Source organism: Dromiciops gliroides, chromosome 2 (genome assembly GCF_019393635.1).
Source record: "Dromiciops gliroides isolate mDroGli1 chromosome 2, mDroGli1.pri, whole genome shotgun sequence".
In the NCBI taxonomy this organism is placed as follows: domain Eukaryota; kingdom Metazoa; phylum Chordata; class Mammalia; order Microbiotheria; family Microbiotheriidae; genus Dromiciops; species Dromiciops gliroides.
The window spans coordinates 76,471,779-76,486,980 of record NC_057862.1 but is presented as its reverse complement, the minus strand read 5'-3'; the positions used below and the strand labels follow the sequence as shown (position 1 = coordinate 76,486,980).

The 15,202-nt window shown below is 47.0% G+C and overlaps 1 protein-coding gene across 1 annotated transcript in view; it reads left to right on the top strand.

The window, feature by feature from the left end:
- Window positions 1-4: 4 nt before the first annotated feature.
- Window positions 5-15,202, top strand: part of UBTD1 (ubiquitin domain containing 1) — a 68,440-nt gene continuing 53,242 nt past the window's right edge. The window contains exon 1 of the mRNA XM_043984557.1: window positions 5-804. Within this exon, the coding sequence (XP_043840492.1) occupies window positions 735-804 (70 nt within the window). The 5' untranslated portion in view covers window positions 5-734. The remainder of the gene's footprint in view (window positions 805-15,202) is intronic.

Genomic DNA, 15,202 nt, shown 5'->3' with positions numbered 1-15,202 from the left:
AACGGGAGAGGGAGGGTTGCCCAGGTCACGTGGTTGCCCCCTTCCCGGCCGGACTGTCCCAAGGAGGGAGAGGACGGCTCTGTGTCGGAGGGGAAGGGTCAACAGCCCAGGGATTCAGCTAGTTCGTTGGGTGGACAGGACAGCACACCGTCCTAGACCACTAACGAAGCAGGCTTTGGGGGAGACCGGGCGGCGGAGCGGGTACCTGGCTGGGTGGGGCCCGGGTGAGACGCCCCCTCGGGGGAACCCAATGAGAGAGCCGGGCCCGGGCCGGGGGGCGGTGCCGACGGTCACGTGCTCACCTGGGTCGGGGGCGGAGCCAGAGCAGGGCCGGGCTAGGCCGGGGCGGGGCTTGGCAGGTGAGTGACAGTCTCCGGGGCCGGACTCCGATGGGAGCCGGGAGCTAGGTCGGAGTCGCCTCGGCCGCGGTGCCCGCCCCTCTTCTGCTCTCTCCCCGGCCTCTTCTCCCGGCCGGTCCTGGCCGCAGCCCCCCTGGCCCGACCACCTGGGGCGGGCTCTTGAGCTCTGGGGGAGCCGCCCTCCCTCCCGCTCTCCCGCAAAGTTTGTGGCGGAGCCGGCGGCGGGGGCTGAGCGCGCCCCGGGAGCGAGGGGGCAACAACCGATGCCGAACGGCGGGAGCAGTTGAGTCTGGAGTGGCCCGGGACCCGCTCGGGGCGTCGGAGGAGTAGCCAGCCCGCGGCCGCGGGTGCATGGGGCCGGGCTGAGCCGCGGCCATGGGCAACTGCGTGGGGAGACAGCGCCGAGAGAGGCCGGCTCCGCCGGGACACCCCCGCAAGCGAGCAGGTGAGGACCCCGGGCGCCGGCTCACCTGGTTCTGCCCCCCGTCCGCGGCTCTCGACCCCGCCCGGGCAGGGCGCGGGGAGCGTTGGGGGGAGGATTCGCGAAAGGAGACGCCGGGCCGCCCTGGGGGACGGGGCGCCGGGGGAGGGGGGAGGAGGCGGCGGCCGGTCTGGGCAGCCCCGAGCGAGCGCCGAGCCCTGCTCTGTCCGACTGGGAAATGACCGAGGCCGGCGGGGGCCGGGCCAGGAAATGTTCGCGACCGCTGCGGGGCCGGAGCGGAGCAGCCCGGGTGCCGAGGGCGGCGGCTCGGACGGCTCGGACGGCTCGGTGCGGACCGGAGAGTCGCCGCTCCCGGGCCGGAGCGGGCTGCCCAAGCGGGCTGCCCGGGGCTCCGCCGGAGGGCGCGGGCTCTATAGAGCCTCTAGTCCTAAGGAAGCCCGGCCCCGGAGGGGGTCCTTCTCGTCCGGGACCAAACTCCCCCGGTTTAGTGTCCGCCCTGGGAAGAGCTCGGGGTCCTGGTCCCATCATTCACTGAGGGTGTTGCGGGGATCTCCCAGAAATCACAGGATCAAATAATGCCAGAACCTCCCGCTTAGTTCTCATTTTACAGATGAGGAAACTGAGGCCCACGAAGATTAGGGGCTGTTCAAGTTCATCTTCGAGCTCGGTCTATAAAACTGGTCTGACCTATTGCCACATTTTCCTTTATGTAAAATAGCTGGGTTTATTAAGGGAATTTTCTGATAGCAAAGGTGTGTCACTGGACCTACTTTAGGATGGAATGAAGGTGCCAGGGGGTGGGCCTTCCTGCCAGCAAAGTGTTTCGATGGGAAGGTTTGAGAAAGACTTCAGTTTTGAAACTAAAAGGGCAGTTTTTCCTCTCCACCTTAGTTAAAGTGCACACTTGTGGGCCACCCAAAGGCTGAACACCACATTCCTTATTTTCTCAGTCGGCAGCATTTGATGTTGACCAGCCCCCTCTTGGAAAACTAATTCCTCCAACCGAGTTCTGTTCATTCCATCTGACCTTTCTTCCTACTCCTGGCCCCACTTTACCCCTAAATGTGAGCAAACCCACGGTTGCCAAAGTTGTTCGGACCATCCATCGTTACCTTGACTACCAAAATAGCTTCCTATTTTAGGGATTCAGCTCCTTAAACCCCTTGGATTTCCCAAGCCATCCTGCCTGTGCTTTGGTGCAACTGGATCTTGTCCCATTGCTGCTCACAGCCCTTCAGCAGCTGACCATTGTCGACAAGATCAAGTCCACGTCCCTTAATGTGGTACCCAGGCCTGCTTTGCCTGTCTCACCTACTTCCCACCCGGCCCTCAGCGATCTGCTCTGTAGCCCTCCCTCCCCTCCCCCAGTCTTGTGCCCACCTCTACCTGCCTGCTTTCCTACTCATTCATGTTCTGCCCACCCTCCCTCCTTGTGAAGCCTTCCAGGCTTTTCCACCTCTCCAAGTTAGAAGTGACCTTCCTTTTCCGATGCAGTTATTCCCTGTACTATTGATCTGGTACTTAGTTTTGGTATATTGTGTCATCTTTTATTTTGTGCACATGACATTTCCCCCAATTGACAACCTATTTGAGGGCAGGCAATGGCTTTAGGAGAGCTCAGGATGTAACAGGCCCTCAAAGAGTTGGGCATTGAAACAGTTCTCCCATCCAGCAGGCTTCTGCACTTCTCAGGAGTTTTACTTCAGCATATATTAAGCATGCACTGTGTGTTCCCTAGATGTTGGAAGATAGGACAACAATGCAGTGGTTCCTGGCATCAGGAAGCTTCCTTTTTTGAGGGGGGAGGGCTGGTATTGAGAGGGAGACACAGGGTGTACCCAAGTGTAATATAGTTTATCTAGCTGGATGGAACTGGCACATTGGGTTCTTAGTGGGAGGATCAACAAAGGGGATAATCTTTGCAACATGGTAAAAGGGGTATGTGTGGGGGAGATCCTTTTTTCGGGCAAAGGTCTGAAATGGTAAATACTTGGTATTCCAGTAACATATCTGGAGCCTCACCCTGTAACACAGCTTAAATTGTGCCCCTCCCTCCCTTGCCTGTGACCTTTCTTTACCACTCTCATCCTTGAGATGGATAGTTCTTCATGAGAACAATTCCATAACCTCCCTCCCTTTCATTGCACTGTATGATGTCCTTCCATGTAACAAAAATTACTTTGGACTAATTCCTAGAGTTCTGTCTTTACTGCCCTCAGACAGATTCATGTCCGTGTCAATGAGGTAGTTAAATGGTATGGCCTCACTTGTTTCTACTTAGTTTCTCCTTAGGTGACTGAATGGGAAGGTAATTCATTTTCCTCGTTCCCTACTTTATGTGGCAGAGCTGAACCTTAAACACCTGAGACCGAGGGAGTTGGGGATATTCATTTGCATTGGGCATTCCCCTTCTATACATCTGCTCCAGACTTTTACTTCACTGGGCCCAATGTGTGAGGATCGCTAGGCTCCAGCACTTTTGTTAGAAAATGAGTTAATCCCACAGACGTCACTATGGCTGTTGATGAGTAATGGGATGACCCTTCCAAATTCCTTTTCTATCCTCATCAGTTAACCCTCCTATGGTACTTTATGGGACTATGTCATTCAGCAGCTTAGAAGGAAAGCAGTAAATATAGGTTTGCGCTTGGTGCAATGAGAAGCCCTTCTGTTGACCCCTTTGGTTTGGAGAGTTCTTAAAATAGGAAATCCTGGTTAGAATGCAGGGCTGGGAGGCCTCTTGTCAGTATCTCACATTTCCCCCTATTCAGAATGGTGATTACTGAGCCCTTATCTCTGCTAAACGGCCAGCCGAGACTTGTAAGGGGGAATCCTGGAGCACAGATATCGGGCCAAGGTGGGGGTGGGGGTCTAGACTTTAGCTTGTCTCTCCCTTCACTTGTCATTCGAGGTTTAGAATCCCATTGGAAAAAGAGCTGTCTTTGCAGCGAGGGCCTGGGTTCAAATTCTAGTTCTTCTACTTATTAACTGGGATCTGGGCAAGTAATTTCCCTCTTTGGACCTTGGTTCTGTAAAATAAAGGGCGTGGCACTACGTGATCCCAGGCCTTTTCACTCCTGAATCCTGTGACTCCAGATTTTCCTTTTGCAGAACTTTAAAATGAGGATAACATTGTACCTGTCCCCTTGTCTTGTTCCCCAGAAGTGGGATTAGAAACTAGGAACACCTTGCATACAAAATAAGTCCATGGGATGATGAAAAGACACTATTTCACCAGTTGAGATGTTGGTTCTAGTTCCGAATCTGCCTTAGAAAAGACACTTAAGGGGCAGCTAGGTGGCGCAGTGGATAGAGCACCGGCCCTGGAGTCAGGAGTACCTGAGTTCAAATTCGGCCTCAGACACTTAACACTTACTAGCTGTGTGACCCTGGGCAAGTCACTTAACCCCAATTGCCTCACTAAAAAAAAAAAAGAAAAGAAAAGACACTTAACCCTTCACCTCCCCTGGACTTTAGGTCCTCATAAAGTACATAATAACCAACCAACCTCAGACTTTAGAAGGATGTTGTGGGGATAAAAAATAAGCTAATCATTGTGATGTAAAAGCTTTTAGAATAATTATAAGCCCTGAACAAATGTGAGGTACAAGAGTAGTGTCTCATTTATTTGGCATTTGGGGGCAACAGGGGAACAGATATTTAGCTCTGAAAGTACCTCAACTTTTTAAAAAATATTTTTAAATGAAAATTGTACTAAAATGAATTCTTTCCCTGTCTTTAAGCCCCTCCCCCATACTAAGTGTCATTTAATCTTTTTTTACTGAAACGGGGTCATGGTTATGTAATGGTCTTGAGTATATTTGTCCTTATAGTAACTCCCCCAGATTGCTGACTTTATTTTGGGTTCTTTGGGAGACGAGGCTAGATAAGCAAGCCTGTTGGGATTGTGTCTAAAAGAGGACTGGTTGTGTCCAGGGGGCCAAAGAGCCTGCAGAGAAGTCAAGCTCATTAGCTCAAGTGTCAGGCCTGGGGGGAGGAGGGGGGCTGTCAGACAGGCTTTTTAAAAATTTCTGGGTTCTCGGTCACATTTTGGAAAGTCAAGGTTGTCATCTTTGTATCCCCAGCTTCGTGTGCAGTGAAGTAGGCTTGATTCCTGCCACCTCAATGGATGCTAAAAGCAGCTGATGCTGTTTTCTTTCATTTCATAAAGTTGATTTTTTTTTATTCCATTTTCCCTCTGAGAAATGTAGGAATAATATGACCTGGCCTAGAGATGGGGAAACACAGGGGAATGAGGGGAAAAAGGCAACTAGTAGAGTGCATTACCTACCAGTTAGAACTTCTCTGGCACTGTTTGGGTATGCATGTATCCTGAGGCCATGTGTCCCCTTCTTCTGGAGTTCAGCAGTGCCAGGAATGGAGTGAATGCCCTTTGGGGGGAACTTAGCTTTGTGCTGATCATCCTGACCCCATGGGAACTCTTCAGACTGGGCATCTTAGGAACAGTGTGTGTTTTAAGAAAAATAGTCCGTGCCTCCTATGTGCTGGCCATCCTGGGGTTCTCCAGCCCTCCTTGGGAGCCTGATGCCAGCCTTATAAAATGATCTCCTGAGCAAAGGCTAAGCAGTATTCTCTGGTGGTAACTAAAACCTAGGCAGAGGAAACTTGGCTAATTCACAGACACTGAAATCCGGGTGCAGATCTCTGCTCTGAGCCAAGGCACTGCCTCCTCACACCTGGTATTGAAGAGAATGCTTTGCCTTTTCTTAGTGAGGGAAGTACTTTTCTGATGGAAGGAAGCGTCAGTCCAGATTTCCTGGCTTAGTAACGGAAGGAGGCCGGTGTGCAGGATTTGGGGTAAGGGAGAGTATCCCCAGAATACAATTTTTCTTTCCTTTTTAAAAAAAAAATACTGAATGGTCCTTAGAAACTATTTTGAGGCCTTTAACTTGGGTATGGTAAGAATAGGACAAAAGAGATGCTTTCCAGTGTTGGCAGTTCTCACTGACCCTAGCATGTACATAGTGCTTCACTTTGTTATCTCATTTGATCCTCTCAACCACCCAGTGAGGTCAGTAAGTGCTATTATGACCTCCATTTCTCAGCTGCAGAAACTGGGGCATTGAAAAGTTAAGGGACTTGCCCAAAAGCACAGAACTGAGTATCAGAAGCAAGATTTGAACTCCAGTCTTTTTTGCAGGGCAATGAGGGTTAAGTGACTTGCCCAGGGTCACACAGCTAGTAAGTGTCAAGTGCCTGAGGCTGGATTTGAACTCAGGTCCTCCTGAATCCAGAGCTGGTGCTTTATCCACTGTGCCACCCAGCTGCCCCTGAACTCCAGTCTTTCTGACTTGGAGCCCCTGAGCTGCCTTTCGGATTAGAAGGCCTGCCAGGGCTACCACAGGTAGGTGGGTGATTGAGCACTAGAGATCGAGTGAATTGGGGAGATTCTGAAGCCCTGGCTCATAGCTGTCCTCGACACCACCTCACTTTCCAGCCTCACCCACTGCCACCACCATCACCACCTCCCCCTCCCCAAAACACCAACCCAAATCAAACAACTCATCCAGCCAGGGAGGAAACCGGAGGCCCCTCTCTCCCCTGCCCCATCTCTCTCTCTCAGGTCCCATTAGGTGTTCTGCCCTGTCGGAGGTCTGGCCCTGGTTTGGGCTCCTAGGAGAAACACAAATAGCAGGTAAACAAACACCTCCATATCCCCAAGTTAATGGGCCAGGCTAGAATCTTCCAAACTCCAGAAACGCAGGGACTTGCCAGCTGCCGCTGAGGGACTCTGGATTTGCTCCTGATTTCTCAAGGGAATTGCTGACATACAGAGTTGTGTTGGGAAGGTACTTGTTCTAGATCCGTTTTTTCTCTTTATAATTGCTTATGTAGAAATAGCCCCAGCATTGGGGGCGGCTAGGTGGCGCAGTGGATAAAGCACTGGCCCTGGATTCAGGAGTACCTGAGTTCAAATCCGGCCTCAGACACTTGACACTTACTAGCTGTGTGACCCTGGGCAAGTCACTTAACCCCCATTGCCCTGCAAAAAAAAAAAAAAAGAAATAGCCCCGGCATAAGTGGAGAATGGGGGGCAATTATCCACATCATCAAGAACTTTTTAAAATGCCAGGTGATTGAAATGAAAATATCTGTGCTTGGGGCTTGCTCCTGGTCTGCCTTTTGTCTGTGTTTTCACACAGCCAGCACGACTTCTGTGTAGGATAGTGTACCTGCCTATGCTAAGGATGCATCCTGGTTCATCACACACACACTCCCACCACTGCCCTTCTCCCCCATCTCCGGGACCCAGGCCAAACCCCATCCTTTGAGTTTCCCTGAAGGTCTCCTGTGCCTTCTGCTTGCTAATCCTCTCTAGCGTTGCCTTCCTTTCCCTCTAGTCCCAGAGGACGGTAGTTGTCTTTGTATGCCAAATAACAATTCTTTAGGTAAGGTTGTTTGGACAACAGCTGGGTATAGGGGTACAGGTAAAGGAGGCCCTCTCTTCTCCTCTTCCCCTCCCTCGCTGTTTATAAGGTGCTTTTTAGAAACCAGTTTTATGAGGCCTCACTCATGTTGAGCATGTGAGCAACTCCTTGCTGCAGAATCTCCTGACAGACTCCAGCCTTTGCTTTAGGGTGGTCCCTTCCAACTCCAGATCTGATTCGGGGATTCTGCTTAAAGTGCCTGTCCTCTGGTTTGCCTCCACACTGCACACCACTGCATACTGTATTTATGGTGTCTGTCACCAGTACTCGATCTTCTGGATACTTTGCTCACCACTTTTTATAAGTTTTGTTTCCTGAAAACATTTTCTACAGCTTCCAGGATGGGTGCCTGTGAATTTCTGCAGCCAGAAATGTTTTTCATGTTTAAAAACAGAATTTCTGCACATTTTTGTCTGAGAGCCATCTGTCTAGCTAGGAGAGTAGCCATTGTAAACGGATTAAAAACTTAACATTGTATTGATGTTCTGAACTTATTATTATTTCCACTTAAGTTCCTTTCTGTTCCGATGTAGCCCAGAGTGATCACGTGGTGTAGTGGAGAGAAGGGCTGGCCTGGGGCTGGCATTTCTTTCCAACATACCACAGGAGCTTTGGGCCATGGACAAGTTGCCTAACCTGCCCCGGCCTGAGGCTTCTCTCCAAGTTAGGTGTGCAGCTCTGCAGTGGTGGAGGTCTAATTTCTACCTTGAAAGTTTCCTATGTAGATGTCTAGACTCAAAAGTAAAGGGGTCAGAACAGTTTTTCAGCCATTCCCCCTAAGTTCTTGTGGGGAATCATTCGTCCATCCATTAGAATTCATTTTTCCTCTTCTTTCACTTTATTTCTTGTGTGCTCCTTGTTTTTCTCTTCCACTTTGCATTCTTTCATGAAAACCTTTCCTTATTTGAGTAACTATAACATGTCACAATCTAACCATTATTACCGTCTATTTAGGTTGATTCCAAGGTTTTGCATTACATACATACCTACATACATATAAATGGCTGGAGGGCAGCCCTTTTTTTAACTAAGGAGACCACCAAGTCAGACATTTACATCAGATCTACTTGACTCCACAGCCATTCCTTTTTTGGGGCGAATTGCTGGAGTGTCCCAAAACCCTTTCCTCCTTTCCCCCATCCCCTGCCATGGATGAGCATCTCACAGGGCCTCCTCTTTCAGCCATGCTGTATTCCCTACCATCTTCTCACCACCTAGCTGGCCTCCTCCCAGTCCCTTTGCCCAGCCAAATTTCCTTTCTTAATTCTGGAACCATAATAAAATCCACAGTGCCATTAACTCCTAGAAAGGGTTTGTCAATCTCTTCTCCTAAGAGTCCTGTCAAAAACCCAGGGAACTTTTCCTAACCAAAATACCTCCCTGGCCACACTCCTAAAAATACAGGTGCTCTTCTTTGTTAGACTTTAAGCTCCTTGAGGACAGGGACTGCTTCCACTTCTTTTTGTCTGCCCAGTGGTTGGCCCTTCCCGTGCCCTGCCATTGCACCCTTAGGACTTCAAAGGCCTCTCTATCTACACTGAAGCTGACATTTCTTACAGAAATTCTCTCCGTCAATTAGAGTGAGGGCCTTGAGAGTAGAGACTAGCAAGATTTTTCTTGTGTCCCACCCCTTAGCAAGCGTATTCATTCATTGATAAATTGTTTTAAATTAATTTCTACCTAATAAAATGTTGTACTATATGGTGACTTATCACATGGTGAACTAATGTGCCATGATTAACATTGTTCCTGTACCACGTGCCAAGGGTTGTGTTCCTTGCAGGGACACTGTACCAAAAAAAGCAAACAGTTCCTTGCCTTAGGGAGGAGCTTACGTTACTTTGGGGACAACTTCCCCGCATCTTACTATATTCCCTTTTGTCACCCAACCCTGACCCAAACAAAGTGTGGAGGAGATAGTTCGTTACACTTGGCCCTTGGGGGTAATGGTCTGTACTTGGCAATGTGCTCGGTCAGGAGTGTAGGCCACCTTGATGTACCAGCTCTTGGCAGGATGGGCATTTCCGTCTGGGCAGATGGCAGAGGAGGGAGCAAGGGGACATTGGGGTACAGAGACCTGGAGGAGGCAGCACACAGTAGGGGAGCCCAGCATCTTCCCTCAGAATGCATTTCCACTTTGATGCATGCTAGATATGTACCTGGTGTAGTACCTGAGACTGGCAGGGTTCCAGACCCACGGTAACACTGACTATGCTCTCTGCAGGAGTGTTTCTGTCCCAGGGGGCCTCCTCTCTGTTTACGTTGTGCCCGTTTCCCATTAGAGCTTTGCTATCAGTTCCACTTTTGTACCTATTTGGTGTCACTTTGTGGTGCTGAGGAAGGGGATGTGAGGCGCTTTTCTTATTTCTGTGACTATTAAAGAGTTTGCTTTTGTAAATCTCCCTCTCCCCTTCCCTCCTCCCCTTTCCCTCTTCCTTGAAGGCTCCAAAGGATTTTTGGTTTACTGTACCCATCAAAGGCTCTGCTGTTCAGAAACGGTCACGTCCCTGGTGACTGTAGACCTCAGTCAGTACCTAAGTAGGTGGATGTGGGAGTCAGGCTAAAGACCTTTGCTCTAGAGTCAGCACCTTCCATTTGAAGCTGAGCGTCCTGAGCATAGCTTTCATTTCTTGGTGCACTTTGGTTACCAAGCACGCTCTTATGTATAATGCTGTTCCCTTAACCCTGTGAAGCTGGTAGTTTAACACTTGGGGGAAATAGGCTTTGAGAGGTTAGATAACTAGTCTAGGATTACCCAGCTTTTCACAAGCTGCAGAGCCAGAATGTAGCCCAAGCCAGGCTTTCCTCCCTGTACCCAGGGAGTGCAGGGATGGATCCTCCTGGTTCTGGGGCCAGAACCTTGTGCCTGGGAAGAGAAGCAGTTGTTGCACAGTGGGGAGAACCAAGAGAGAACAGTGGCAGAAAAACATAGAAGAGATTGCAGAGGGTTGAGAACTGGGTGAGAGGAGAGCAGGGAGAACCACCACATTGATGGGGTTTTTCTTTTAAAAATGTTTTCTTTTTAAAATTCTAAACTTACACATCAAAAAAGAGCATTTCCGTCCACAACAGCAGAACCCCAAGAGAGGATTCTAGATGAAATAGAGAATTTCCATTTCATACCACTCGCTTTTTAAAAATATATACAATAAATTTGACATTTTACTTTCAAAACTGTCTTGTTGGTGTTTCTAAACTTTTTGTTCTCTTCTGTGTAGTTAAAAAAAGTTACAGTGGTCTTTTTTGTGGGGAGAATCACTATTGCTAGCCCCACCTTCAATCCTAGCCCCTTCACTCCCTCCACCCCATTAACTAAGGAGAAGAAAAAGGAAAAATCATGTAATAATTAAACACAGTCAAACAAAACCCATCCATATAATGGCCATGTCCAAAAATTTGTCTCTCTGCACATTGTGGCCAGCACTGCTCTGTTAAGAGGTAAGCAGCGTGTTCCTTTGGAGATATGGTTGGTCTGGGCTTTGGTCAGAGTTGTCTTTACAGTGTTGTATAAATTTCTACTTATATCAGGCTTTCTCAGTTCTTACTATGAAGGATTCTCTGAAATCTGTCATTTCTTACAGCATAATATCATTCCATTCCATTCATATACATTCTCTGGTTGTCTAAGAGGCAGTCTTAGATTCTCCCATTCTTCTCTCCCCCCCCCCCCCTTTTAATCACCTTTTTGGGAAGTTTTGCTTTTGACTGATTTATACTCTCCTTAGTATTGTGAACCTCTTATTCCCCCCACCCCCATGTGTGCCCATATAGAATCCTTCCTTTTGTCCATTTCATACAAGAGTGATGTTCACGTGATGCCATTGTCCCAGCCCCTTCTTCCATGTTTGTATATTAGCAGTTATGACAATTACCAAGTCACACCCCATTACTCCTTCCTTTCACACTAGTGTGTCCCTCCTTTTACACTCCCTTCAAAGTCTCTCAACAGATCCCCCCCAGTATTTTTTTATTTCTCTCAGAACTCTTTGTAGACATTAAGATTCTGACCCTTGTTTCTTCTATCCCTATTAATATGTGTGAGAACCAGGGTGTCACTCCCTGCTGAGAAAGACATTGTGAGAACCAGGGTGCCGTTCCCTGATGAGAAGCATGTTACTAGTGTCCAGAAGTTGCCTGGCATCTGCAAGTTGCCTCTATTCATAGAACCGCCTGTAAGTCATGTCAATCAGTGCTACCAGCCGATTAGCTTGGAGCTGTGTGGGGGGGATTGCCCCTCTTCCCGTCCCACAGGAAGGTTCCACTCAAACAGACTGAGAAACTGTCTCTTTGGTTCGGAAAGGAGCTCATGGTGGCAGAAGAAGGAGGAAGGTTTCCTAAATTTTGGAAATTCACTCTCTTGGATAGCTGGGTGAAGGCGGCTCTCTTTCTCTCTCTTTGCTAACCCCTAATATACTTTAATAAATGCTTAAAAGCCTAAATGGTTGCTGAATTTATAAGTAAACCATAGCTAATTCTTCCCCTACACTAGGGGGGGGGTAGGTAAGGACACACACATTAGATTTTAAACATCACATATGTTAGTAACTAAATCAGCACATAGTTCCTTCTAGTGGCTCAAGTATACTTGCCTTTGGCAAAGAATTGGAAATTGAGGGAATGCCCATCAATTGGGGAATGGCTGAACAAATTGTGGTATATGAATAATGGAACACTATTGTGCTGTAAGAAATGATGAGCAGGCAGATTTCAGAAAAACCTGGAAAGACTTAAGTGAACTGATGCTGAGTGAAGTGAGCAGAACCAGGAGAACATTGTACACAGTAAGAGCAACATTGTGTGATGATCAGCTGAGATAGACTTGGCTCTTCTCAGCAGTGCAATAATCCAAGACAATTCCAAAGAAATCATGATGGAAAATGTTCTCCACATCCAGAAAAAAAGAACTGTGAATTATAAATGCAGATTGAACCATACTGTTAATACTTTTTGGCTGTTTTTATTTTTCTTTGTTGAGGTTTTTCCCTTGTGTTCTGATTCTTCTTTCACAATATGACTAATGCAGAAATATGTTTAATGTGATTATACATATGTGACCTATATCAGATTGCTTTCTGTCTTGGGGAGGGGGAGGTGAGGGAGGGAGAATAAATTTGGAACTAAATCTTATGAAAACATATGTCGAAAACTATCTTTACATGTAACTGGAAAATAATAAAATATTTTTATGAATAAAAAACCAAAAACAAAATCTTTTTTAAAAAAGTATACTTGCCTTTCTATGTTTCTCTGGACTTTTGTGTTTGTATTTCAGATTTCCTACTTAGCTCTGGTCTTCTCATCAGAAATAGTACTCTGTTTCATTAAAGATCCATTCCCCCTCTACCCCTTCTCCCCCCAGTTAGGATTATTCTCAGCATTGTGGGGACAGTTGCTTGGTTGTAAACCTGTGTCCTTTTGGGCGTATTGTTATATTCTACTATCTCCTTTGGTTTCTAGGTCTTGTGTGATCTTGATGGTCCTTCCTTGGTATTTTAACTGCTTCTTTCTGGATGCTTACAGAATTTTTTCTTGGACATAGGTGCTTTGGATTTGATCTGTGGCATAACTGGGACTTTGGGGGCTCCTTTCAGGATTCTGTCTTTACTTTTCCTTCTGGTTCTAATGATCTAGGCAGGTTTCATTTATGATTTCTTGAAATACATAGTCTAGACTTTAAAAACTTTTTTTGGCAAAAGGCAAAGTTTTTGCGGAGTCAAATGCTTCTTACATCATCTCTTTCCTTGATTTGTTCTCCAGGTCAGATATATTACTTTCTTTTTTTTTTTCAGTCTTGATTTTTTTTTTTCTGGTCTCATTTGATTTCTCTTTGGTCTATCGTAGTTTTCAGGGAGTCCATTTATTGGGTTAGGTTTACTCCTTTTTCTAAGTTGCTTTTTCTTCTAATTTTTTCCTCCAGAGATTTTTTTCCACCCTTCCCTTCAGTCTTTCTTCTTCTAGGTATTTATGTAGTCTGTGGAAAATTCTTTTTTTTCCCCTTCTAATTCTCTGCTTGCAGTTATTCCTGTCTTATATGGGGGATCTCTAGAACTACAACAGTTTTCAATACTAGTTAGTGTTTTACTTATCTCTCCAGCTTTAGTTACTAGGCTGGGGCCTTCTGCCAGAGCCGTGTTTGGTATTGCCCTGGGTCACCTGGGTTCTTGTACTGACTTCCACCCCAGTGGTTTGGCTCCCTCCATAAGAGAGTTAAGGGACCTCAGAGTCCCTAGGCTGTGTCCCATCTGAGTCTTAAGTGAGTCTCTTTGCTGGTCATTGGGGCTTCCTGTTTTCCCACTCTGTGACTTTCTTTGGGAAGTTGCAACCAGATACAGAACAGAATGGTTGAGCCATCTTCGTTTCTACTGGAAGGCTACCCAGTGCTGGCCTTGAGTCTTCTTTTTTTAATTAATTCATTCATTCCCTGAGTCTTCTAAGGAATCAAGGGGGAACATAACTTTTTATGTAATTTGGGGGTAGATGGTGCCATTTAATGTAGTTTCTGATTGGATTTCTTGATTATTATTCAGTCTGGGGGAAACTTCAGTATTTTGCTGATGTAGATGTAGGGAAATCAGCCCACTTGCCCAAGCTACTAACTTGGCTGAAAGTCTCTGGAATATTTTTCAGAGTTTAGTTGAGAAGGGGAGGAGAAAGATAAGAATTGCTAGAAGGATGGTAAGATTTTTTTTTAGAAGTGGAATTTTTAAAGTGATTCTTGGGTGTTTTTGCAGGCAGCAGGGAAGGGCCCAATAGTAGGGGGAAGTATTGAAGATAAGAGAGAGGGAAATGTCAGTGAAGAAGATGGTCTGGGGGAATGGTATCAAGGTTACATGTAAAAGAGTTGGTCTAGGTGAACTATGTTGGGTGGGTAGGGAAGGGAGTTGGATTTTATTTTAGTCTAGGAAATAGTAAAGGCACCAACATGGGAAAGAAAGCTGTGGTAGTGGCTTGGGAATGGGATGGGGGGTTGAAATCTTCCTTGTTAACTTGGACAGACAGAAGGATGGGATTTCTGTGGGATGTCAAAGGGAAGGAGGGCATTCCTGGCGTGAGGGAGCAAAGGCCTAAGCGACTGTAATTCAGTTAAATTCTGTTTCATTCATTTAATGCCAATTACGTGCAAAGTGCTATGTGTGAGATTTAAAATTGGATATTAGATCATAAATCTCCCCTACTTAACCCTTCCCTTAATTCATCTCCCAGACTAGTAAATGGAAGAAGCTTCTGGTTTTCTAGATAGAGCCTTTATTGTATATAAGGTGTTGTTGATTAGAAGGATAGGAAAACAGAAATACAGTACAAATCGTCTTAAATCTAGGCTTAGTCTATATTCCTTATAAAAACTCACCAAACCGATTTAGGCCACCTTTGGAGTGAGTCAGACCGTCTGTGCCGCGCCGCCCGGAGTCCCGCCAAGCCGGCAAAAAAAGGCTACTCCCGTTCTCTCCACCCCGGAAGTCAAAAAACCCCGCAGGCAGTCTGACATGCGCAGCAGGCGGACTGTACCCGGCAGGCAGTCTGACATGCGCAGCAGGCGGACTGTACCCGGCAGGCAGTCTGACATGCGCAGCAGGCGGACTGTTCATCTCCTCCCCAAAAGGGTGGTCCTTGAAAAACTGGCGTCTTTCAGTTATCCTCACAACAGCCCCGTGAGATAGGTGTGCTGTTATCATCTCAAATTTACAGATGAGGAGACTGGAGCCAGGAGTTTAAGGGACTTGCTTATGGTCACACAGAGAAGCACAGACAGGATGAACAACTAACTGAAAGCCACAGGTTGAACTTACTCTATACTAAAAAAAAAAAACAACAAACAAGCTGTACACACATGGCATGACTCAGGCAGTGTCAGGGACAATCTTCTGTTTCCCCATGTGTATGGAAATGCCCATTCTATTTGGTATTTATTAAGTTTGGAATAAATCAAAAAATTAAAGTGCCCCCTAGGTCCT